The 26,941-nt window shown below is 44.3% G+C and overlaps 1 protein-coding gene across 3 annotated transcripts in view; it reads left to right on the top strand.

Annotated features, from left to right (window-relative positions):
• ppp1r12a (protein phosphatase 1, regulatory subunit 12A) overlaps positions 1 to 26,941 on the top strand; it is a 95,158-nt gene that overhangs the window by 53,512 nt on the left and 14,705 nt on the right. For all 3 annotated transcript variants that reach the window (XM_079494095.1, XM_079494094.1, XM_079494096.1), the window contains exons 7-20: positions 531 to 613; positions 1,317 to 1,474; positions 2,882 to 3,054; positions 7,448 to 7,717; positions 8,247 to 8,338; positions 8,969 to 9,085; positions 10,737 to 10,889; positions 12,953 to 13,126; positions 14,734 to 14,886; positions 16,988 to 17,078; positions 18,658 to 18,852; positions 19,235 to 19,394; positions 22,191 to 22,312; positions 22,967 to 23,035. In XM_079494095.1, coding sequence (XP_079350221.1) covers positions 531 to 613; positions 1,317 to 1,474; positions 2,882 to 3,054; positions 7,448 to 7,717; positions 8,247 to 8,338; positions 8,969 to 9,085; positions 10,737 to 10,889; positions 12,953 to 13,126; positions 14,734 to 14,886; positions 16,988 to 17,078; positions 18,658 to 18,852; positions 19,235 to 19,394; positions 22,191 to 22,312; positions 22,967 to 23,035 — 2,010 coding nt within the window. The remainder of the gene's footprint in view (positions 1 to 530; positions 614 to 1,316; positions 1,475 to 2,881; positions 3,055 to 7,447; positions 7,718 to 8,246; positions 8,339 to 8,968; positions 9,086 to 10,736; positions 10,890 to 12,952; positions 13,127 to 14,733; positions 14,887 to 16,987; positions 17,079 to 18,657; positions 18,853 to 19,234; positions 19,395 to 22,190; positions 22,313 to 22,966; positions 23,036 to 26,941) is intronic.

The raw sequence follows: 26,941 nt of genomic DNA on the forward strand, positions 1-26,941 counted from the left end.
CTTGCGCCACCCCTTACCCCTTATCTCTAAACTTATTTTGCCATTTTTTACTATTTTAAAACATTTTAAAATAGTACAAATACCCGATCTACAAGCTAACAACAAGGGTAATGGGTGGCGCAAGATGGAGCCCCTAGACTAAAATGTTAGGAAGGGACAAGATCCAGTATACCGGTAAGTCACTTTGTTGCATGCTGAACTGCGACACGTTGTGAGCTTGTAGATCGGCTATTTTCAGCAAGTGTAGATTGTCATTAACGACGGCATCAAGGCCCGCCAAAATACATTTTAATCTACTAAAACAACTGTAGATTTAGTCTACTAAAACTAGACATAAACATTCCAGGTGACTAAAACTAAACTAAAACAAAATCAACACTGCATAGCACTTCACATAATATCAGCACCACTGAAGCTGAAGAGGCATTCGAATGAGTAATTTTTTTGTGGAAAAAAACATAGAATGTAATTTGCTTCTTGACATCTCTCTTTGATGTTATTGTTGACGGCATTTTTTTCTTCTTCCCCAGCTTATAAACGAGAAGAAGGTTGTGAAGAAGTCTCCCTTGATAGAAACGACGACGACGGGGGACAATAACAAGCAAGTAAAAAAGTAATGAATTCCACTTTTACAATTCTCTGTTGAGAAACTTCAGTAGGAGTAACTTTACCTGTATTTTTATTTATATTAAAATTGGCTAACGGGAGGGCCGGCTGGCCGGTGACCGGACCACAGCAGCACTAACGCTCATGTCACCATGACTCAGCCATAATGATCATATAAGGAGTTCCCAATGCACCTACAGTAGGCCCAAGTATGGAGTGTGTAGTCCTAACTTCAATGGGTCGCCATGGCATCAGGCACAAACAATCCAGAGAGGATTGTGTGCACATCTTATGGCTGTATTTAGGCCAGGTGCTGGATGTCAAGGCATCTGATGAAGACCTGAACAGGTCGAAAGTTAAACATTGCGGCTTTTGCCATTTAAACCATTCAGGACTGGAACCCCCTTTGGGGTTCTTGTTGCTATGTAAAGTATATAGCAACAACAACATAACATTTCTGCCCTAAATGGGTTCAAAGATAGTAAGTCCTTGGAGCTATAAACTAGTGTGCGGATGTTTCTTCCGTCTCCTTGAATCGGGCACAAACAAGTCAGTTGGCTCCATGTGGAGAAAACGAAACGGACCAAACAATATTTATTGTGTTTTTGTCCACCTCTACCATATGTATAATAGATGACTACTAGTTAACTAATGGTTTACTACTAGTTTAATAGGCATTGGTGTTTTCTATTTTTATTGTGTCTTTTTAGCAAAGAAACGCTCGTTTTGGAGTCTGAGAAGACAGCGCCGCGCATCGAGTCCTTAGAACCCGAGAAGGTAGATGAAGAAGAGGAGGGTAAGAAGGACGAGTCGAGCTGCTCCAGTGAGGAAGAGGATGAAGAGGATTCAGAGTCTGAGAACGAAGCAGGTATTTGTGTGGGAAACCTACAGGGATCATTTCAATCAGAGGTTCTCAAACCTTTTCATGTCAAGGACCCCCAAATTGACACTTAGTAGCCCGCGGACCCCCATTTAAAATGAATATGCCAGTGACCCCGATAAGAGAGGATTTTTACGTCTCTAGCAGTGATTCCGAATCATTAATTTCAAGGACCCCTAGTTTCACATGCATTAGGCTACGGACCCCCATGTAATGGCATTTTATCTCTGGGACATTTTTTTATATTGTAAAATCATTGTTAATTTAACTCTGAGTGTACAAATGGAACGGGTCCATTTGGTTCCATTTGTAAACTCTCTGAGTTACAGTTCCATAAGGGTCCATTTGATTCCTAACTATCATTTAGCTGGGGACCCCCTGGAACTCCCTCAAGGACCCCTGGGGGTCCCCGGACCCCACTTTGAGAACCACTGATTTAAATGACAACTACATTTAAATCCTGCTATTCTAGTAAATTAGTTAAAAAAAGAGTAAAGACACCGCCTCATAGGGTTGCTTGCTATGATGATACTGGTGGCTGAGATTTTGCAACTTATTAAAATGGACTTTGCATGGATTTGGCATTGCTATCAGACATTTTCCCTATAATTGGTTCTCACCTCTGACATTAATTTGGTTTAAATCCTCCTTTTTTACTGATGATGAATCCGGCACTTCAATCAAAATTAAGGGCTGAACATGATGTCCGTGTGTGTTTCCATTTGCCCACTATACATAATTTAATTTTCCCATTGTTAACCCAAAGTTAACTGGATTTCTGGTGCTTGTGGTGATATGATATGTGGCGACGTTTAGGTTAATTTGCTATCTTGTAAACAAACAGGAGAAGGGCGCACACCAGTGTTGGTGAGGTGCTGCTGGCCTTGGTAAATAAAAATAGAACGTAAAGAAAAAGGCTGCACACTCGTAGCCACGATGCAAAATGTATTTAAAAAGGAGAAACCAACAATGTTTCGACCTAGCAATGTCTTCTTCAGGGAATTTATCTTCTTGACAATACTGTAAAATCATTAAGTCAGCTATTTTTCACACGGGGTAGTCCAATGTTCCCAATTTCCGTAATTCCTTAATTCCTTAATTTGTCAAACGCAACACTGCATAAAGTCTACATTAAGGCAACACTGCATAAAGTCTACATTAACAGCCAATTTGACCACTAAACACACATTACATTCAAGAGTCCTATTTAAGAAAGCTCAATGGACGAGGTCCCTCTGTTGCTCGGCTTAGAAGTCCAACCACAACATACTGTAACCTCATCGAAATCCATCAGCCACTTGTTTCCTGCTCTGCTGGGTGACTTCCTCCTCGTTGCCTTTGACAAAAACAAGTTTACATCTGCTTTTTTAACTTTTTTCCCCCCCCTCCACCTAGAAAAGAGCAAGCCATCTGCTCCGGTCAACAACAACAGTACGACAGTAATGCCACCACCAACTGCCCCGGCGGCCAGCATCATCACTGTGTCCTCTACCACCTCCCCAACCAGCTCCACCACCACCTCCCCAACCAGCTCCACCACCACCACCACCACCACCACTACTAACCAGGTGACCCCACCACCTCCCACCTCGCCTGTCAAGAAGGTACGGACTGGGGGACGAGTCTCGTTCAGCCTCACCATCTTACCTCTTGTACTCAAAGGATGGGCCGTATATGTAGGGCTGTCACCATTACAAATTTAAGTTGATGATTCGTTTCAGTCACAATTAATAATTTAATTGTGTTCGTGGCATTTGAACATTGCCTGGTAATTAAAAAAATGCACAGGTCAGATATGACAAAGAAATTACTGACATTCATTTTTTTTATACTTAAAAATACAGTGTAAATAGTCGATCTACAATCATACCCTGTTGTTTTCAGACAGTGGTGATGTCTGTCTTTATGAATGCTAGTCTCGACTCAACCCAGTCCTCCTACCTACCTAATAAAAAGCAAGACTCTTGCACACGCAAAGGCGACAGGTCCGTCGGGGGAAGACCAAACGAGGGCCCGGCACACTGAAAAAGGGAAAGGCATAGATTTATTGAGGAAAAAACTCCTGCACACTGTCTTCAAATGCAGTTAAAAACGTTTTACAACAAAATCACTACCGTATCTATATCTTATCTTTATCGTAAAGATGGCCTGATGAAGGTCTAAACAGTCTGATTTCCCATAAGAACTACGTTTGAAGACTGTGCGGGAGCTTTTTCCTTTTTCAATAAATGTAAACTTGCCGTACTGATGGGCACCTCCACTCCGCCAGGTTAGACTTCGTACTCGTGAGACGTGTCAACGCCCTGTTATATATATATTTTTACAATACAATTAACCATATTTAATTTATAGTCAGTTGAACGCAAATCCAATTTCATGGTTGGTTGAAGACACATGGGGGTTACAACTTTACATGAATGGCACCACGGATAACACCATGTAAATTATCCACCAACAGTAGTGCATTAATTGCGGTGCATTGAACACGGAGCCACAGTAAATGTCACTGAGGAACTGTGGACAAAATTACCATTCAGTTACCATTCATTTTTAATTAACAAAAACAATTAACAAACATGGCAATAGTCTGCACAAGGCGGGGGGAGGGGTTAACGGTAGCTTAACGCTGGGTGTGTGTTAACATTTTACTACGGTTAGAATTAGAGCTGGGAGGACTCTGCTTGGCTCTATTCCTAGAGACAGATTTGTTAGTTTTCTATTCTACCCAGATGGTTTATGGCATTTCCCTGCTGTCTCAGGTTTAAATTAGGCCCTGAATTAGAAGGCTAGACTGGGGGCGCCCGCTGGCCTAGTGGATGGTCCAGAGTAGACGCATACCACATACAGGCTCTGGCCTAACGGCGTGTCGTGTGTTCGAGTCCCGTTCATGATGACCTTTGCTGCATGTCTCTCCCCGTCTCTCTCTCTCTCTCTCTCTCCCTCTTTCCTGTCGGTCTTCACTTGAAACGATCAATTATAGGCAGAAAAGCCAAACAAATTAAGGCTAGACTGAAACCCAGCAACTGGATCGGTATTACTTACTGCTGTAGAACATTTGGAACACTGAATATTGTTTATCAAGGACTCGACAAAACCAGGTCAGTGGCCTTGTGGTTAGTGTGTCCAACTGGAAGTTTTTGGTTCAATCCCTGGCCGAGTCATTTTAGGGTTCGTTTTGGGGGGTGGGGTCGATGCGAAAGGAAACAGGAGATAGGGTCCTGACCTATGGGTCACATGGCTCAGGAACTGTGGGTGCACATTAAGCCTGTTTGACTAAACTGGGATTGAGATCCCTTGTGCGATTGCTGCCCTCTGCTGGGAGCATTAGGTAAGGCAGGCACCAGCATTTAGCCTCCCTACAGTATAGTACACATGTGCCTAGTGGTCTCTGTTTGAAATGAGCAGCATCACATCAACTGCCATCTGAAATTGGAGATGTTTTGTAATATATCGTGAACTGTGTGTGGTTCTGCAAAACATTGCCATTAATTAAAAGCAGAGAGAACATTATGGGTAACACTGCAAGATCATTGATACCAGCTGCATGCAACCTACAGGTGTTTACAGTAACTAGTCGACACACAATACATACACACAACGAGAAACAGAAGTCCATCCAGTGGCTGGCGTGCACTGCAGCACATCACGCCTCGCCACCACTTCACAACAACTCTCCCTGAGTTGTTCATTCATTCATTTACTCTCTCATTCCCTCTAAATGATCTTGTTGTTCCAGTCCTCCTCCTCCTTCTGAAGTGCAGTGCTCACGCTCGGCACAATGTCCTCTGTCTTAACGAGAGTGAGCGAAAGATTAACAACAATGTCCAGTTTGACACTAGCAGCGAATCTCTTGTCTCTCGTCGCCTCCTCAATGGCTCTCCTTGTATATTAATAACAGAGCTGCCTCTCATGCCAACCCAGAACAATAATGATGCTCTCTGTTGTCTGACAGTAAACAGTGCGGTGTGACTAGGCCTTTTTAAAAATCTCTCTATCTCTCTATCTCTCTCTACCTTTGTCCTTGCCATGAAGTGTGTTTTTTTTCTGTTACTGCTGCTTCGATAACTCTTATACAGACCTTTTATTTTCTCAACATACCATTCTGTATTTCTCTACCTCCTCTCTCTCTCTCTCTCTCTCTCTGTATCTCTCTCTCTCTCTCTCTCTCTCTCTCTCTCTCTCTCTCTCTCTCTCTCTCTCTCTCTCTCTCTCTCTCTCTCTCCATGAAGTGTGTTTTTTTTCTGTTACTGCTGCTTCGATAACTCTTATACAGACCTTTTATTTTCTCAACATACCATTCTGTATTTCTCTACCTCCTCTCTCTCTCTCTCTCTCTCTCTCTCTCTCTCTCTCTCTCTCTCTCTCTCTCCATGAAGTGTGTTTTTTTTTCCTGTTACTGCTGCTTCGATAACTCTTTCGAACCCTTTTTCTTTACTCAACGTTCCATTCTGTATTTCTCTCTACCTCCCTCTCCTCTCTGTCTCTCAACACGGGCTGTCGTTCGTCTTGGTTGGCTTTTAGTCTGATTGTATGAATCCCTCCCTCATCCCTCCCGTGGGGGAGCCGGGCTGTCCTGCATTGTGGCGTCAAGGCTTGCGCAAAACTGGCATTTCTCTCTTGCCCAAAAAGCTGATGGTGAGGCCTTGGTGTGCACCGTCCCGGAGTTGTTCTCTTGTCCTACGTTATGCACCTCCTCCGCACTGATGATGATCAAAATAAATTAAAACCATTAAAAAAAACCATAACCACATTTGCCCGATCCAGGCGATGCTAATGTGAATCCTCTTCCCCTTGTCCTTGCGTCACTCACTGTCCCAATGTGTTGTTTTCTTCGCATGCATCAACAAAACACCTCACTGCCCTGTGTGTGTGTGTGTGTGTGTGTGTGTGTGTGTGTGTGTGTGTGTGTGTGTGTGTGTGTGTGTGTGTGTGTGTGTGTGTGTGTGTGTGTGTGTGTGTGTGTGTGTGTGTGTGTGTGTGTGTGTGTGTGTGTGTGTGTGTGTGTGTGTGTGTGTGTGTGTGTGTGTGTGTGTGTGTGTGGCTTCTGTGCTGCTTTGCCATTTTCTCATCATCCAGCTGTTATGTTGTGTATTTCTGATATTTTTGTGTAATTAATATTGACCAGCGCTTGTGCGTGCGTGTGTGTGTGTCCTAAAAACAGCGATCTAACAGGTTGAATAGATCATGCATTTGCCAAATTGTCCTGTGTGCTTTTGTCTTATTTTCTTCAATGATACTAAATGAAAATCAGGGGTGTGAACGAAATCTTCTCTGCTCTGCTGGGTAACAATCCAATATTTCATTCAAAGTCCGCATCTGATTTGTTTAATAACTCTGGCATGTCTTGCAAATATAGCAAGACATGACCGTGCTTCTCTTACAAGGATACGTCTATCTAACCACCTCCTTATTCAATTCATGTAACCAGTGCCACAACCCACAACCCTGGTGTCTATCCAGCACTGGTATATTATATTTCACAATAACCATTCCACTTGAAGGTGAATTTCTGAAAATACTATTAAAAACAATTCTTTATTCATGAGTCTGCCCCAACACTTACCGGTATCAGAAATGTACCGGCAATGTGTTTATTTACGTATTTTAACTTTAATAAATACCGTTTCTGACAACGCCGCTAGCACCCAGCAATCCTTTTTGAGCGATACTTCTGTATGGACAAACACTGTAACAAAACAAAACACCCCAACCCCGGCTCCAGCAAGAGAATCAACAACCAGGACGCCTTTTGTGACATTCGTACACGGTGAAATCCCAGCGTTCCAAGTTAAATGGACACGAAGGATTTTACCGAGTACCCTCATTAACCTCCGTTTGTTTTACTGAGACAACTAAAACCCTGGACTGCTGCCTTTTTGACGATGCTCATTTCTAAACGCTCAACCCGACTGGACCGTTCTGACTCCCAACGTTTCTCTCCACAACCTCCTCCTCCTCCAGGTGAGCCAGCCTGCCGCCGTGAAGGTGGCGGCGTCGACGACGACGGCATCGACGACGACTGCGACGACGACCAAAACGGAGGAGGAGAGGAAGGACGAGTCTCCGGCGTCGTGGCGCCTGGGCCTCAGGAAGACGGGCAGCTACGGCGCGCTGGCGGAGATCACGGCCACCAAGGAGGCTCAGAAAGACAAGGACACAGCCGGGGGCGTGATGCGCTCGGCCTCCAGCCCCCGCCTCTCCTCCACCCTGGACAACAAAGACAAAGAGAAGGTACAGAGAAGGAGGACATGTTTTGTGTGAAGATCTCTCTTCCGTTAGTTTTTTCTCCTTGTCTTAAAGGGATATCTCTCTTCAGAGCAAACCACCGCCCCAGCCCTTCTCTCTGTTTTTACTCACCACCGCTCAGTGTTATTTCAGCTCCGGTGGTCACCTCACCACCGAAAATCCAGACTATGAATGAGCCTTTAGAAGGACGGGGAGCGTGGGAGAGGTCAATGGTCAATGTCTTGAAATTATACTGCGTGCTGTTCATTTTTGGTTGAGCGACACATACCGAACTCACTTTGGTCCAGGTAAACCGTTAAGTAGAGTGGACGTTAATTTCAAAAGGAAAGAATAAGTTACTGGCAACTCGTGATATTTTGAAACGGTCATGTTGTGTTGCGCTGCTGCTAAATCTAAAAGTCTATCTAAAGTAGCTGTGTGAGAGCTTTCAGAAAGCTTTTTGAACAGCTCTAAATGGTCTAAATTTTAACGGGGTCTGTCTGTCTGTCTGTCTGTGTTGCCTCTGTGTCTACAGGAAAAGGACAAAGCAACTCGTCTGGCCTACGTGGCCCCAACCATCCCCAGAAGGCTCGCCAGTGCTTCAGACATCGATGAAAAGGAGAACAGGTGCCCCATGCAGGCTCTGCTGTCTATTACCCTGTTTTTACGTATTGGCTTGAGCGCCGCCTGCTGCCCACTGCGAGTGTTGTCGCAGGCCAACGGTCTCTGTGCTTATGCATGGTGTCTGGCTTCCTGCAGCCTCTCTGTTGGCTCTTGGCCGTAGCACTTGCCCTAGCCTCGACGGCCGTGCAGAGTCGCCTTATGCAAAGGCTGAAATTTGTCATTTAGATGGAATGTTAGTTTCAATGTACGGATGTTCTACTGTTGGGTAGATACGTTCTTAGTTTACTTATGATCCTAGATTACTATCTAGGATTATCTATGCATTTGATGCATTACCTTGTGGTGTTCTGAAAGTCGCTCTGGATTAAGAGCGTCTGCTAAATACCTGAAATTGTAAATTATCTTTGAATAGAACAGTAGATTTTATTGAGCAGTGTTATCCTAACAGCCTACATTTAATGCTGGATAACACTACATTTGGAATGTCTACTAGTTGGGAACAAAATTATATAACATATATAATATAATGTTTAAACCCCAGGATTAGACTGGCTGCTCTCATTTAAAACAAGTGTCGGTGATTATGTTTTTTGTGGAGATCTCGGGTGCTATTTGTAGCTTGTGGTTCCTCAGGGATTCAGCCGCTAGTCTGGTACGTAGCGGCTCCTACACTCGGCGGCGGTGGGACGACGACCTGAAGAACAGCGACGGAAGCGCATCTACCAACCGAACCCCCAGCTATCAGCGCAGGTTAGCCCGCCCTTCCCCGCCCCGCGCCTCCCTCCATAACAAGCGCTCCCGAAAGCTCCCCCCCCCCCACTCCTCCCATCAGCCCAAGTGGCGTCCATTATTATGCCATCTTACTTTAGGACAACTTTTCTCAACCAAGGTTCATGTTTTAGTTAGTTTTTAGAGAAAGTAAAAGATGAGTGTTAATTGTTTTTCATTTGCTGCTTTCTTTCGTTTTAATGATTTTTGACAAGGGGTCAGGGGGCATTATGGCTAAATATGTATTGCTTTACAATTTTTTTTATGGTAATCTATTATTTACTATAGTCCTACTAGACCCCAGGAAATTAGATCTGGCCACAAAAGGTCATGGGATCTATTGAATGTGGAGGGGGAGGTGACAAACTGACATATTGAGCCTATGACACACATTATGGCAGCCCCCTATAGTCAGTTGTTCGTTCAGACACACGGAAAACTACTGAGTACCCGTTTGTACCCATTGTACCAGTTTGGATTATTATAACCTAGATTCCTGACTAACAACAGTACAATGTTTTGCCTACTGTTCATGTCACTTTGACGTCATTACCAGGTATTGTTTGTGCATGTACATGCTTTCCAATGTTCCAATGGCGGCCGGCTACTGTTGAAAGCCTTTGCAAATGAGCCTCCCTCATGTTGTCACTGCCACCACAGAGTGTGTTGCATGACTGTACTGGTCCTGTCTGGTTGTTGTGCCCTCTTAGTTTACCGTTAAGTTTATTGGCCCTTTTTTTGTTTGTAAGAGACAAGTCATCGACCCGTATGGTTCCTAAAGACCTACAATGGGCTATATGCACACAGAATGACTCTTCCTACTTCCGGGCCGCTTCCCTACTTCCTTCACAGGTGTTACCGATGATACAAATTAAGGCTCTGTTCCATTTAGTATGCAGTGGTTCTCAAACTTTTAAATTTCAACCCCCATAACTCTGAGAGTGTATATGGACCCAAATGGTTCCATTTATTGGTTCCACGCCTGTATGGGGCCATTTGGAACCGACTCAAGGACACTGAGACCCACTGGTGTAGCAGAGTGTTTCCAGTGAGCCAACATGGACACCCTGACTCTGTTTGACCAGAATGAAACGGAGCCTTTATTAGCATCATCTGTAACACCTGTGAAGGTAGGAAGTAGGGAAGGGGCCTCAAATTCTTTCCAAAAATGGCGTGTACACATAGCGCCCATTCCCACAATTCTTTTATGGTGCAAAAACCAGACATGGCCCATAGTTGGAGCGCTTTTTGCCTTTTATATTTGTTTGTTAGTCCAGGGGCTTAGCCAGATTTTGGTACCACGTAAGGTAACCGTACATTTTTTGTATTTTTGCATTCCTACATGGCTCTAGTTGAATTGGAAGATGTATCACACCAAAATATGAACTAGAGACATGTAGGAATACAAAAACACCTTACACCTTACGTAACCACCTTACCAATTTGTGAAAATATAAGTCTTGGCCCCTGCACTGTGTGTGTGTGTGTGTGTGTGTGTGCGCGCGTCCTTCCCCTGCTAACATGCCTCTCTCCACCACCTGCTCCACCCACCCTGCCGCTCTGCTCCGTCCTCTCTCCACCACCTGCTCCATCCACCCACCCACCCTGCCGCTCTGCTCCGTCCCGCCATCAGCACGTCCCACACGCTGGCGCTAGGTCGGAGTGGCAGCACGCGGGACGTGCCGTCCAAGTCGTCGTCCACGTCCAACCTGGACCCTAACACCTGTAACACTAAGCCCTGGCAGCCGCCCTCCTCCCACTACCAGTCTTACAGCATTTACCGCAGGTATACCTACAGTACCTACCTACGGTACCACCTCCAAGGCCTCACAAAGCCTCATTTATGCCATTAAGACCTGGGGCCGAGTCTACAAACAAAATGTCTTCTAAATCAGTTTGAAAACTGAAAAACCTATTTCAATGTCAGTGATGCGTTATTATTTATCCCACCGCAGTTCTAGGAAAGCCCTGCTGTGATTGGCCAGTAGTCGTTGTGATTGACAGTTCTCGTTTTTGCGACCAGTCATTAGTCCAACTACAACCTATCTCAAACCCTCACCCTAAACCTAACCTCCCACGGGGCAGCACACCTAAACCTAACCTTAACCCATGTCTAACCAATGACTAGTCTAAACTAAGTATGCACCCCCCTAAACCTAACCCGAACGGCCTAACCTCAGTAAAACGATGCCTTCCCGGGAGCCAATCAGACACATGGTGAGGCGGGTCTACCCTAGAACGTTGGTGGGATTCATAATCACGCATCAGTGATGTTCAAACCTTTTCATGTCGACTACCCCCAAAATTATATGCATTTGGCCGCCGGACCCCCCATCTGAAAATATGTTTAAGCAAAGATTTCAGTTAAGACGTTCGCTGTGAAGGAATGTATATTCAAATATTTGCACCACATTTTCACGATTTTTCAAAAATGGCAGATCTACAAGCTCATAGCACGGCACTCTGTGCAGCACTATGAGCTTGTATACCGGCTATTTTTCAACAGCTAAAGTATAAAATAATGGTTAAAGTAGTTGAAAGCTAAGGTGACACAGATATGTTCCAGGTCTTAATGGGTCGTACGACATTGTCCCACATAAAAAACGGCCGATCTACAAGCTAGTATTTATTTATTTTTTACAGCAAATTTTGATTTTGTTTTAGCCATAGTCCTTCGAATAAGATTCCATTTAGTTTTCTGTCATGTTTTAGAAATGTTTTAGTGTTGGTGTCTAGCTTTAGTCTACTAAATCTACAGTTGATTTAGTCGACATTTGGTTGCACTCAGAAAATTTTCTCCAAATTGTCATGCAACCAAACATAAACTTACTTGTCTTTTAGTTCTCTACTAGTGTCTGGTGACCTCGTCGTTCTGAAAGGGGGTGGGACTGCGACGCTCTATACCAAGTGCCAAACTGTTTGTTTTGTACTGATTATTATTAATTGGGGAAAGTTAGTGAAAGTTTTGGCAAATCTGCAAAATAAATGCTTACCACTAGCTTTCTTCACAAATGTGTTCATAAAGGTGTCTGCTATCACCTCTAAATTTGTTCCAAGCCAACTCCCTTGGGAAACTTTGTGACAGCTGCTGAAAGTCAAATTTTCATTATGCTTTAAGCAGCATGTGACGTGTCAAACTAGGGGTTTTTCGTGATTCTGAATCCATTCCAAGCCATAGTTTTGCACGAAAGCTAAGGCCATAGCTGTCATCACAAATGTGATGAGGTCATCACATTTGGAAAAGTGGCTATGGCCGTTTTTAGCCCAAGGAGTTGTTTCCAGAAATTGACTCAAACTTTCCATAAATAGAGGAAATGGCCGATTCAGCTATTTCTTTTGCTATTTGTTGTAGGATGAAGTATACACAGGGCTTAAGGCCTGATTCCTACAGCACATGGTTGTGTGGCGGTGTTGCACATAGATCGTATCGGCTAACAGGTCGGAGTGCGACAAGATGTGCAACCAATATAAATTGGCACGACAAGACTGCCAGGAGATAAGCATGTCAAGAAAGACTAAAACTGCTGATGATATCTTCATGGGATGCATTCACCTACAATAAAACATTATAATAATCTGACTCCATTTGCTTGATTAACAAATTAACAATAATTGCTTGTTAACGTGAATGCATTCATGATAACGAATCCAGCATTATGTTCTAAACTCCTGTGTTTTTATATACATATATATTTTCAAAAGGGTGTAATAATTTCATAAGCTCCCTAGTCCCCCCCCCCCCCCCCCACCCCATTTAATTTGTCTCTACTTGCTCTACTTTGTCTCCTCTGCTGACTATACTGTGTTTGGTGTGTGTTTTGTGTGTGTGTGTGTCCTACCCTCCCATAGCGGTTCCTTTGGCAGGAGACATGAGGATCTCACCTCCTCCACCACCTCCATCACCTCCACCTCCACCACCACCACCACCTCGTCATCTGTTACCTCGCCCACCAGCCACCGTGGCCTGCTCTCCAGCCTGGGCCCCTCCTCAACTCGCACGGGCTCCACCAGTCTCACCAGCAGGTACACACACACGCGAACCTCCGTCGCTATTACTAGTAGAGATGCACAATATTGAAATTATGACCGATATCCGATATCCGATTATTATTTTTTGCAGGGTCATATCAGCCGATACCGATATAGTACATTATTATGTTATATTTATAAGGAATTCATTGCTGAAAATTAAAATTAACCCACTCTTACAGAGACAGACAGACAGGCAGACTGGCTGCTCTGCAAGTACAAAGCCATTGGCGGTCAATGTCGTCAATGGCTTCGTACTGTGCGGCTTTGCAATAACAATGTGTTATTGCGTCATCAATATCTGTGAAAATAATCAGGATTATAGTTTTCAGTCGGTAAATCTGCAATTCTTTTTTTTAATGTTTGAAAACACGGAAATGATTATGCAGACGATTATGCAAAAAAAGGATTGCGATTAACTCGATTACTCGTAGCGATCTCAAATAATTGCGATCAGGCAATCATGTAGTAGTAGTGACAAGCCCTGATATACTGGTAGTGCAAACCAGGCAGTGGCCTTGTGGTTGGAGTGTCCGCCTTGAAACTGGGAGGACGGGGGTTTGATCCCCGGCCGCGTCATACCAAAGACTGTAAAAATGGGACCCAATGCCTCCCTGCTTGGCACTCGGCATCAATGTCAAATCAACTGATGATTGCCGAGCGCAGTGCACGCTGCGGCTCACCGCTCCAAGAGATGGGTCAAATGTGGAGAACAAATTTCACTGCGGTAACGTGTGTGACTAATCATACGACTTTGACTTTGAAACACTCTCAAAGGAAAAAAGACCATTCTCCACACTATGGGGGACCAGGCTTTCTGCTCAGCTGCTCCTTGGCTGTGGAATGCCCTCCCCAACAACCTGAGAGCACCACAATCTGTGGATGCTTTTAAAGGGGGACTTAAGACTTTTCTTTTTAACAAGGCCTTTGCCTAGTTGGACTTTTTAGATGCCCTGTGTACTTTTTAACCTTTTAGCTGTATAGGTGACCACGAAATGCATTAATTGTCCTGTCCTGTAAAGTAAATAAAATGTATTATTATTACTTATTATTATTATTGGGCTCTCGAGGTGAAAATCCTCAGTGATGGCCGGGTGAAAAGGAGCAGCTGGCGACTCGGTGTGTGTCGGAAGAGATAGAGGCATATTGCGGTCTCTCTCCACCCTGCAGACTAACAGTGGGGGTGGAAAAAGTACTCACATTTTGTACTTGAGTAAACGTAGCAATACTGCAATATAGAAATACTCTGTTGCAAGTAAAAGTCCGGAATTCAACGTTAATTTCCTTGAGTAGAAGTACAAAAGTATCGGCACCAAAGGTACTTAAAGTACCAAAGTACAAAGTGCTCATTATGCGGAATGTCCCATTTGAAGTCTTCAAATGTATAACAATTCTTTTGAAAATACCAGATCTACAAGCTCTCAGCGTGTCACGACGCATTGTGTGCTTGTAGATCTGCTAACGATCAGTATGTTCTAAAATGTGCGCGTCCTCTGTGTGCGTGTGTTTAAAAAGTGCACGTCCTTTGCGTGCTTGTGTTTAAAATGTGCACGTCCTTTGCGTGCTTGTGTTTAAAATGTGCGTGTCCTTTGTGCGAACAGGTACTGGTCAGAAGACAGTGCAGAGAGGGAAAAGGAGAAAGAGAAGGAGTCTGCAGCGGTCATCCCCACTATGAACACTGGCTCTACCACCACCACATCTACCACTACCACCACTGGCATTATCATTGGCTCTGACGGCAGGGAACGACGCAGGTAACCCCCCCCCCCCCCCCCCCCCCCCCCTCCACACACACACACGCGCACACACACACACACACACACACACTATATACCCACAACCCCTCTGTGTTCATTGTTTCTCTCTCTGAGACATCGGACACATATGCTCCAACACCTCAGCTACACTACCAGTGATGAGTGAACGATGAAATCTCATTAGAATACCTGTTTTTCAATGAGACTGTCCTGGCGTACCGCCAGCATGCAGTGACGTCGCCCACGCCTTCTATTTGATCGTGTAGTCTCTTATTTGAGCGAGGTTTTGCGGCCACAAAAACTTCTATTGGTTGAGATCTACAGTGCATGCTACTATTTATTGGATATTTGATTGGTTCAGGCTACGTCGCTATGCAATGACCGGCGCTCCATATCAGGACAGTTTTTTCCGCGTGATCTCGCCGTCGGAACACTCGCCCCCCTTGCCTGTGTAGATGAGGTGTTAGTCTTCACTCATTGTCTCTGTGTAGTTAAACACACACACACGCACACACACACCAAGCTGGGATCATGGATTGTTTAAAGTGATCCGGATGCACTTCCTCTGTTTGAGGATTGGGTGTAAGATCTTGCTGCTTTGTGTACACAGTGTACACACTACACAGTGTGAGGAAGGAGGGTGTGTGTGTGTGTGTGTGTGTGTGTGTGTGTGTGTGTGTGTGTGTGTGTGTGTGTGTGTGTGTGTGTGTGTGTGTGTGTGTGTGTGTGTGTGTGTGTGTGTGTGTGTGTGTGTGTGTGTGTGTGTGTGTGTGTGTGTGTGTGTGTGTGTGTGTGTGTGTGTGTGTGTGTGTGTGTGTGTGTGTGTGTGTGTGTGTGTGTGTGAACACACACAGGCTAGCCCGTGCATGTGTGTGACTGTGTTTAAACAGGGCGAGGTGCATGTGTTGCTGTGACAGTGCTGAAATAAGTCACCTGTCTGTCACAGGGGTGTTGCTTGGGCAGGGCTGCAACGAACGGGGCTCTGACTGCACCAGTGACTTGTCCTTAATAGGGCCTGGGGAGGGCAGCGGACAGACCTCATGCTTCCTTCTATGCATGAGGAGTCCAAGCTGCTTCTTTGCACCTGACAGGGGGTAGTTTCCCCGGCTGGACGTAGGAAGACGTTATTCCGACCAGTTCCTTTCACCTCCATCAGGCTGGCCAAGTGGCCAGGGGGAGGTAGTTTAGAGAACAGGATTACTGCAAGGCCCTTTTGCCAACCCCGCCTCGGGTATGGGCACTGTCTGATGACAGGATCCCACAGCGTCCCCAGCGGCAATCTAACCTAGGATTCTAGATGTGAGGCGACAGCACTACCGACTGTGCCACCGTGCCCCCAGATGAGTTCATACTTAACTATGTACTGTACAGTATGTCTGACAGAGGCATATTCCACACTAGAGGAAAGTGCAAGAATACCCATTACCCTGCACGTTTGACTCTTAAGCCTGGTGTTTCATGCAAAAATCTATAACCTCACAAGTCACAACGCATCATGTCCGTTATGTATGCGTACGTTGTGACCTTGTCGATTGCAATTTTCATCTCTCAACTCTCTCAATCTCTGAATGCCGATGGATATACAGTATTAAAGGAAGTAGGTCTTGAGCTGTGCTTTAGAAATCTCTACAGAGGGTGCCAGTCGAAGGTATAGTGGGAGTGCATTCCACGCTCGTCGGTCCGTAGAAGCAGTAAGCTGCTTCACCGTGTTTTTTTTTGGCTGGTTTGGGACATATCTAGGCAGGCATATCTAGTATGTAGGTATTAAGGTCCGAGACCATTGAGAGCTTAAACAAGTACAATTATTTTAAAATCAATCCTAAAAGCAATCAATGTAAATGGTCTATATTTAACTAATGTGAAAATACAGTACATTATTTGGTATTCTCAATAATAAATATATTTATATAAATGTTGAAAAAAAAAGTGTTGCAACGGCTAAATCTGGCCCACCCCAACATTCAATAGTTTTCTTGATGTCAGCTGTCCACCCTGGCAAGTCTGTCACTCTGCCCCGCAAAATGTTAAATCGTTTATATATCCTGATGTCCCAGATACATATTTATACTCTTTGTGTGTGTTTGTGCGTGTGCGCTAGGTCGTATCTGACGCCAGTGCGAGACGAGGAGTCGGAGTCGCAGAGGAAAGCCCGTTCCAGGCAGGCTCGCCAGTCCAGGCGCTCCACCCAGGTTGGTTCATAATGGAACGTTTGAGATTCCAGTCCGGGTCTTCCATGTGGGGAAGAGAGGGTCGCTAAAGACCGAACAAACCAATCTAAAGCTAAAGGGAACAGTTCCCCCTCGACCAGGGGAGATAATATTAGGCTTTTGGGCTTCAGGATGAGCTACACAGGCTGCACGATATTAGAAAAGCATGCGGTATTCAATAACGTTTTTGAATACCTCGATAACGATATAATGCCTCTGAACTTAGACTTTCACTTGCATTATTGCACATAGCCTAAATGCAGTAATAATATTTAGGCCTGCTGCCATTTGGGATGGAAAATAACAATGTCCTTTTGGATTTGGGGATCCACTCGGCAAATGTACATAATGCCATGTAAATTATACATTGTTTTATTACAGCCACAGCCCAGCATCACACTGACTTACATGGTTAACTAAATTCAAATTAACCCTAGAACACTAAACCCGGGGGATTTTCACCCGGACAATTCTAATGTTGCTGATGTCTGAGGTAGGTGGGCCTTTCAGTAGCCTACCTTCATGATGCTCAGTGACATCATAGAAGGTAGGTTTGTTTCCATGTCCACATCCCTGTTTTTTTTTTCTGAATTTCACCCGCATTTAGTGATAGTGATCCCATACAACCACTCGACCTCACAGGAATGGGTGGATGGAAGGAGAAGTTCCAGTTCCATAATTATTTTTTTAATCATTTTTCAACGATTTTGCGCCCCATGATATCTATTTTTCTTTTTCTTTTTTGTTGTGAAAAGTCAAGATAAAATATTACAGAAGAGTACCTCAAGTTGCCATGTATTGCTGTACTTCTTATATTCCATATATTTGGAAGAGAAATATTTTTTATGGAATATAAAATATTACATTGGGTAAAAATATACCCGGGTTTAGTGATGGTTTGACAAAAGTAAAGTTTAGTGTTCTATAGGGTTAAACTTGAGGTTGAACTTGTTTGCTTTAATAATACATGTGATTGTGGACGTGGGAATGTGTTGTGTACCGCCGGCAGCCTTTTCATAACCGTTGGATTTTTATGAGGGGCTGAACATTTGGAATAATTATAACCGGGCGTCTACTCAACATCAACATAGGCGCAATAACTTTCATTGTCAAGTACTCTGTGTCATTTTTAAACAGATTGTAACTGATTCCCACGCAACTCAAACAGTGCTTATTCGACAGTGACTCCATGTGTATCTGAGGAGGCGTGGTTGTCTGCACCGTCACTTTTTTCCAGCTATTTCTATAGTTTTTTTCTATTGAAAACAAGCAAAGGTTTTCAGGAATTCAAAACAAATTCAACACATTTTTTCCGTTAGTGTAGAAATGAAAGAAAAGCATCAAACACATTCCATAAATAAAATTGGAAAACAAATCTTTAAAAATAGTGAAAATTCAATAAAAATATTATTGAAAAGAAGAAAAAGAAAGTAGTGAAAATAGCAGATCTACAAGCTCACAACTCTTCAAATAATGGTTAAAAGCGAATAAAAGCTATCGGGTGACACGGATGTGTTCCCGTTCCTAAATGTGTTAAATGTTGGGGTGTTCGTTCCTGCAGGGCGTGACGCTCACCGACCTCCAGGAGGCGGAGAAGACCATGCGCCGCCCCATCATCCCCACCTCCTCGCGGACCCGTCAGGAGGAGGAGAAGGAGGAGAAGGAGAAGCAGGACAAGGAGAAGCAGCAGGAGGAGAAGAAGGAGACGGAGGTCAAGGAGGATGACTACAGGTCACGGTACCGCAGCTTCGAAGAGGTACGTACGTGTTGGTCTCTGTTGACTGGTCTAATGTTGTAAAGGTCACGGTACCGCAGCTTCGAAGAGGTACGTGTTGGTCTCTGTTGACTGGTCTAATGTTGTAAAGGTCACGGTACCGCAGCTTCGAAGAGGTACGTGTTGGTCTCTGTTGACTGGTCTAATGTTGTAAAGGTCACGGTACCGCAGCTTCGAAGAGGTACATGTTGGTCTCTGTTGACTGGTCTAATGTTCTAAAAAGGTCACGGTACCACAGCATGTACGTGTCGGACTCTGCGTAAAATTTCCCCTTGAAAAAGGCTCATAAGGCTCTAATACCCTCGGCACTATGAATGGACCCAGAAACAATGCACTGACGTCTCGTCCCTCTCTCAACCTCCAGACCTACCAGCGCTACCGGCCGCCGTCGTCGTCCACCACCTCTTCCTCCGTCACCCCGTCGTCCAGCTCCTCCACCCTGACCTCCAGCTCCCTCAGCAGGCCCAACAGCCTGACGGGCATCACCTCCGCCTACAGCCGCCCCTCCAGGGACACCGAGAAAGGTGACATGCATTTCAATATAGGGCTCCATGTATGCACACAGAATAACACTTCCCTACTAACTTCACAGGTGTTCATCCATTTAAGTTCACAAGTGGTTGTCAAAGTTTTTAATTTCAATGACCCCCATAACTCTTGAGAGTGTACAAATGGAACCAAATGGACCCTTAAAGGGATAGTTCAGATTTTTTTAACTTAAGTTGTATGAAATACCATTGCCATTAATATAGTGGTTGCAACTGTATTAATTGATTGCCCGAGTCCTGTGGTGGGAGTTCTGCTCTGGTTTTGGTTAAATATCAAGTAGTTCCGGTCATTTTGTGGGGGGCACTGGGGGCCACGCAGTAAAAGTAAATGAATCCACAAAACTAACGTCATTTGTATTGTTGACCTATTTCTAAAATATTAGTGCAACTTCCGTTCTTTTTTTTACCCCTCTATCACACAGAACTATGTTTTTTGTGTCCATATCACTACGCCCAAAAAATAGTTCCATGTGATAGAGGGGTCAAAGTTGAACGAAAGTCGTGCTAATATTTTAGAAATAGGTCAACAATACAAATTACGTTCGTTTTGTGGATTCATTTACTTTTACTGCGTGGCCCCAGTGCCCCCCACAAAATGACCGGAACTACTTGATATTTAACCAAAACCAGAGCAGAACTCCCACCACAGGACTCGGGCAATCAATTAATACAGTTGCAACCACTATATTAATGGCAAGTATTTCATACAACTTAAGTTCAAAAAATCCGAACTATCCCTTTAAGCTGTGTTAAGACCTGAAGTCACTTAAATCGCTTCACTTTGGTCACGCATGAAGAAAAAGATCTGTAGATCTCTTCCCCCTCCCTCGAAGGGTGGATTATATTATTGATATAACTGATGTAAAAAAGTTGGTTGCACAGTAATTTAACTTTGGGGGTGTGACCAAATGGGGCCGCTGCCCCGCTTGTTCCATTTTGTACCTCAAAACGCCTATAGCCGAGCTTACACCAAACACTGCTCGGTTCTATATATTTAACATAATTCATGCTACTATATCATTTATGAGCAGCAAAATGAGTTCCTATATCTTTGCAAAGGGCTTGTATATTGTTTTTGGTTACGCTGATTGGCTGTCAGGACGCGATGGGGGAAGCAAAGGTCGCTTCAGTTGGATATTTTCCAGCTGGGGCGAAGACAGTTGCTTTTTGTTGTTTTTGGCATTGGAAATTGGAACATTATGAATATAAATTACATTTCTGTTTGGCTTTTCCCTGGAACAACATATTTTCAGATGGGGGTCCGCGGCCAAATACAGATCATTCTGGGGGTCCTTGACATGAAAAAGGTTGAGCACCACTGACGTAGAAACAGAGGTTTTTCAGAACACTTGTCAGGATTTAGAAGACATAGACATTTTAGAATGGGCCTCAGGTCTAAATATATGGGAACACTGCCACATGCTACTAAAGAGACCGACAGGATAAAAGGATCGTGTTGCCGTTTTTAAATAAAATAGCTTTGGAAAAAAGGCCTCAATCTATCCCACTGACGGAAACAGTGATGACTTTGTTCCCTCACAGCAAAAAAAGAAAAAAAAGGTGTTTTCTTTGAACTCCTGCCAATACTCGATTGTGTTCCTGACGGTGCTCTGTACCGTAAATTAAACTGGTTGACCCAAGCTTTTCCTGACCATTATTAAAGGTCGCGTTCCTGTTATGATTTCCTCATAGCCGCGCTGAAGACACAATAAAAAAAAGAAGTGTCAATTTACAGTTCCCAGTTCAAACGTAGTTGATGGCCAATTGTCGATGGCGGATAAGGGCCGACACTGAAGAGCAACAAAACAAAGGAACCGGAAAGGTCACCCCTCAGGCCCCATCTTCCCCACCGGAGGAATGTCTAGTCCCTTGATTGTACGTGTGGTGGACCTGGTGGTACAAACCTGCCTTTTCTGTGTTCCCTTCTTCTTGAATCATATACAGGGTTAATTACAACAAACTTTTCAGAGAATATTTGGACCGAAAAGGAGTAGGCTGAAGCTGTAGCTTATAGTGCCTACCCTTTTTATCTTGTATCTTGCAACAGAAATGTTTTTGGCATTGGAAATTTCGATACAACAGGCAAAACAAAGGAAGACATTTAGTCGACTTGCATGGTGGAGATAATAAATTATAAAAGGTTTATAATAATTTTATATTTATCAACTATATTATCTATATTTATAGATTGAATTGCACATTTTTTGATCTGTGTCATAACTATTCCATATTTCTGCTGCCAATTTTATTGTTGGTTCTTGCTGTTATGATCTCAAATATCAGTACAATCCTAATACGATACGATACAACTTTATTGTCAACTTGCACTGAAATTTGTTTTGCGTCCATGACATCGCCGTTCAATATACAGACAAGACATAGACTGTAATACATTACAAAATCACATAAACAGACAGGAACAAGAACATGTCCTCTGATTTAACGACTTTGGTTTAAAAGCAGGACAGACTGATGTACAAAATAATTCTTTAGTCTTTTTTTCGGGACTCTAAACCGCCTCATGGAGGGCAACAGTTGATATTCATCATTTAAAACATGTAAGGGGTCAGAAGAGATAATCTTCGCCAGTCTAAGCATGCTCTTGGCCAAATAATGGTTTTCTTTCATTTGTAACAGTTTCTGAATGCAGCCTGGAAGCAGTTTCTGTTGTGCTTTGAAGGCTAGGTCTTTTGAGCTACTATATCATGACATTTTATTATAGTATTATTATATTTAACATAATACCTTCCTTCCTTCCTTCCCCATGAGCAGACACAGACAGAAAGGAGGAGGAGAAGGAGGGAGAGGACAAGTCTCAGCCCCGCTCCATACGGGATCGCAGGCGGCCCCGCGAGAAGAGACGGTCCACCGGGGTCTCCTACTGGACCCAGGATGTGAGAGACACACGCACACACACACGCTACTGTTTGACAGCACATTTTGATTTAGTTTTAGTCGTATTTTAGTCAACTGAAATGTTTTAGTGTTGGTCTAGTTTTAAATCTACATTTGATTTTGTCGATTGAAATGTATTTTGGCGGGCCGTGATGGCATCGTAATGGATGTTATGATGGTAGGTGTGTCACTGCACCTCAGCAATCCATCTCCCAGGGGTCTAGCGCATTGTAACTGGGACAGACTCCATCTCCCAGGGGTCTAGCGCATTGGAACGAGTGGAAAGACTCCATCTCCCAGGGGTCTAGCGCATTGTAACGGGGACAGACTCCATCTCCCAGGGGTCTAGCGCATTGGAATGGGGACAGACTCCATCTCCCAGGGGTCTAGCGCATTGTAACGGGATATAGACTCTTGCGTGTTACCGGCTGATACCGACAATAAGCCACTCCCGAGCTACTTCTTCTTTCTTGACAAAATTGTCAGTATATTTTATCTTCATTTTAGTCATCATAGCTTAGTTTTTATTTAGTTTTCATCAGTGGAAAAAGGTAGTCTACGAAACCAACACTGACAGACAGCCACACAAACGTAGAGCGGTTTCAAGTAATTTCTAATGACGGTCGTGTGTTGTCTACTTGTTTCACTTCCAGAGCGATGAAAACGACCCAGAGCAGCAGTCTGACTCGGAGGAAGGCAGCACCAAGGGGGAGGAGCCTCAAGTAAGGACACGCCCTTTTGACTAATTTTCATTTTTAATTACACTCGCTCCCCATCTGAAACATCCTTTAACCTGTAAGTGGGCCAAAATGGACTAAACCATCCATTTGAATTCATCATTACAACCACTTTGCCTACTTAAGTTGGCATGACTGAAAATCGCTTAGCATGCAACACGGTCATTACACTGAAGTGTAAATGAGCCATGTAGACTGTTTTTATACTTGGTGGGTGGGTGGGTGGCGCGCATTGAAAATAGACCATCTACAAGCTCACAGGTTGTGAGCTCTTTCGGCACATGGCAGGAGTTCAGAGAACTCCTGCCATGGCCTAAAAAAAACCATCTAAACATATATAGCTTGCTGCTTAGCAGAAATTGAGAAAAAAAAGCGAAAAAGCTCTAAAGATATTTCTAAATATATTTTTATTTTTGTGAACGGAAATGACAAACGGATTACTTGGATTTGGGGAGTTGTACTTCCAGACTCCTATATAGCATTGGGAGATTGTGGAAGAGTTGTTTGGCTACGACGACACAGCAGGCAATCATTCACTGCAAGGCCTTGCGTGATGTCTTGAGCTACACATTGTTTCAGCTGCTCCTCTAATCATTGTCCGTCAGCATCAGGAAGCCCAATGCCATTTTAAAATGGCTAGAGGCTTGACCCTCTTCTCCAGACCCCGCGAACCGCCATCACCATATCTGATCTCTGCCCCCACTTTGAGGCCCGCTACTGGGGCAGAATATAAGCGAGGAGAGGAGCAGTGGTAAAATTGCCTTGAGGCTCTTTGTCTCCACCAGGCCGAAGGCATGTTTTGCACTCCGTGTGTCCGTCCGTCCGTCCGTCCGTCCGTCCGTCCTTTCTGTCTGTGACCAGCTAATCTCCGGCACCGTTAACCCGGTCGATGCCAAATTTTGCACACACACTCCCTGGATGCCAACGATGAACCTCTGCCCCAAAATTTCCAGAACGGCCTGTTATAGCGCCACCAGGAGGCCGCTTTGTGCAAAACAAGTTTTTGGACAGTACACCTACAGATTTCACGAACATCACGCAAATTGGTACACAGTCTCTCTAGAGCCATTCAACGAAACGGGTCTTTCAGATTTCTCAGACTCCATCCTGATTGGCTAAGATTGGCTTCCAAAGTTTGCAGGAGTGCTCAGTTTCAAACACCAGACCCGACTCAGCGCCGTCCGAGTTACGTCTCTCCCGATAGGCAGAGAATAGTATATATTAGTAGCCCCTAGTTTCCATGCCCCGACAATAGAGTTGGAAATTACACGTTCAGCAGGGGGAGTCCTTGACCAGGCTATGTCTGCATCACCATGCATGCGTGCAGTCCGGGTGAACACAGCCAAACACCACAATATCCAGTATGCCAGTAAGGCCATATTAGCCACATTCCAACGTCCTGATAACGGTTGATTTCGTATATTTAATACAGTGATAACGGACGAATCCGCTGCACGCACGCACGCACGCACGCACGCACGCACGCACGCACGCACGCACGCACGCACACACGCACACACACATATACAACTCTGACATACAGTTCTGAAGCCATTTGAGGAATCCACATCACGTGCCTGTTGATTAAGTCAGATAAGAATCTGATGAGACAGTTACCATTGTCTTAGAACAGCTAGAACTCATGATTCAACCTTTAGAACAAGTGTTGTTGCTCCAATTGCAGCCCCTGATGTGACTTATTTTGATTAATTATATACTTTAATAGTTTTTCTTTTTTCTTTTTTTACCCATGCAGGGATAACCCAAATAAGCCACCAGGGACAGTTTCCATTAAGGTCCTGTTGATTCAATTCATCAAGACTTAAATAAATTGAATAGACTATTCTCAAGCATGTTCAAAATGTGTGATATGAAAAATAAATGTACTTTTGAATACTTTTTGCATTTTTAAAAGCGCCTATACTTCAAATTTACTGAGCAACTTTCATGTGTAATTGAGTAATGGCCAGGAGTATCTATACTTTGTAGAGCCTCACTTCGAAACATACTGTATACCTATAATGTCCAGGACCTTCACTGACCTGGGTCTATTGCAGTGGCGTAACGAGCCAGCAATGGGCCCTACGCTGTGTGGTCAGTCACCCTAATATGTTGTTGCTAGGGTCCAATGGGCCCTACGCTGGGTGGTCAGTCACCCTAATATGTTGTTGCTAGGGTCCAATGGGCCCTACGCTGGGTGGTCAGTCACCCTAATATGTTGTTGCTAGGGTCCAATGGGCCCTACGCTGGGTGGTCAGTCACCCTAATATGTTGTTGCTAGTGTCCAATGGGCGCTACGCTGGGTGGTCAGTCACCCTAATATGTTGTTGCTAGGGTCCAATGGGCCCTACGCTGGGTGGTCAGTCACCCTAATATGTTGTTGCTAGGGTCCAATGGGCCCTACGCTGGGTGGTCAGTCACCCTAATATGTTGTTGCTAGGGTCCAATGGGCCCTACGCTGGGTGGTCAGTCACCCTAATATGTTGTTGCTAGTGTCCAATGGGCGCTACGCTGGGTGGTCAGTCACCCTAATATGTTGTTGCTAGTGTCCAATGGGCGCTACGCTGGGTGGTCAGTCACCCTAATATGTTGTTGCTAGGGTCCAATGGGCCCTACGCTGGGTGGTCAGTCACCCTAATATGTTGTTGCTAGTGTCCAATGGGCGCTACGCTGGGTGGTCAGTCACCCTAATATGTTGTTGCTAGGGTCCAATGGGCCCTACGCTGGGTGGTCAGTCACCCTAATATGTTGTTGCTAGTGTCCAATGGGCGCTACGCTGGGTGGTCAGTCACCCTAATATGTTGTTGCTAGGGTCCAATAAGCAGTTGCTAGGCTCCACTGTAGCTAAATGGCATTTCCCCATAGCCACTTTTCCAAATGTGATGACATCATCATATTTGTGATGACAGCTTTGTCAAACATGTCACAAATCATGTTTTTCTTAGCCCAAGGAGTGTTTTTAGTGGAAAAATATATGCTTGCAATCGATTCAGAGTCATTCGATTTCCCTAATTTGACACGTCACAGCATGCTACTTAAAGCAGAATGAAATCTTGTACACCCTGACTAAATTCAGCTTAGTGAAGGTCCTAGAAATTACTATAAGTAGCCAATGTTTCAAAGTGAGACTCTACTAACCCAATACTTTAGTCAACATATAGATAGGCCTACTCCTGTTGAAACATTACTCAACTACAAATGAATGTTGCTCAGTCAAATTCAGTGTTGTAACTAACGCCCTTACATCACGTTACGTTACCTAACGGCGCTACTTTTTGCAGTAACTTGTAACGGAGGCTTTACATTTCCCTATTCCATAACGGCCTTATAGTTATTGTCCGAGCGTTACCCGCGTTATAGCGTTATTATGTCAACGTATGATCCAAGTGAAAAGTTTCCCCATACAGCGCCGTGAGTCTGTCATACAGGCTCTGTGCTGACTGCTGCTGAGAGAGCGCGCCGCTCTCTGTGTTGTACTGTGTTGACAGTTTCGTTTGTGCTCTCATACTAGCCTCTGAGCCCACATGGCTACGCACCCTAACATGAACAAAGCATGTCGCAGAAGAGGTCATTGATTGGCTAACGTAGGGCCAGATTTCAGGGTAAGCCAATCGGAGACAGTCTGACAGAGTAGGGCGGGTCTTACTCGTATGTACTCATGTAAACACAGACAGACACACAAACCCTTGTAACGCATACACAGAAAAGGCCGGTTGAACGAACATTATTACCACACGCTACGACAGTGAGATCGGATGCTTTGTGGGTTGGAAATACAAGCATTATTTGAGTACTTGCGGGTAAAGGAAATGTTTTAACATGCCATGGAGTGTCCCCGCTGTGTGTGATTCCCCGCACATCCTTTATTATTATTGCTGCTGCTGCATCGCT

Source organism: Electrona antarctica (genome assembly GCF_951216825.1).
Source record: "Electrona antarctica genome assembly, chromosome: 23".
In the NCBI taxonomy this organism is placed as follows: domain Eukaryota; kingdom Metazoa; phylum Chordata; class Actinopteri; order Myctophiformes; family Myctophidae; genus Electrona; species Electrona antarctica.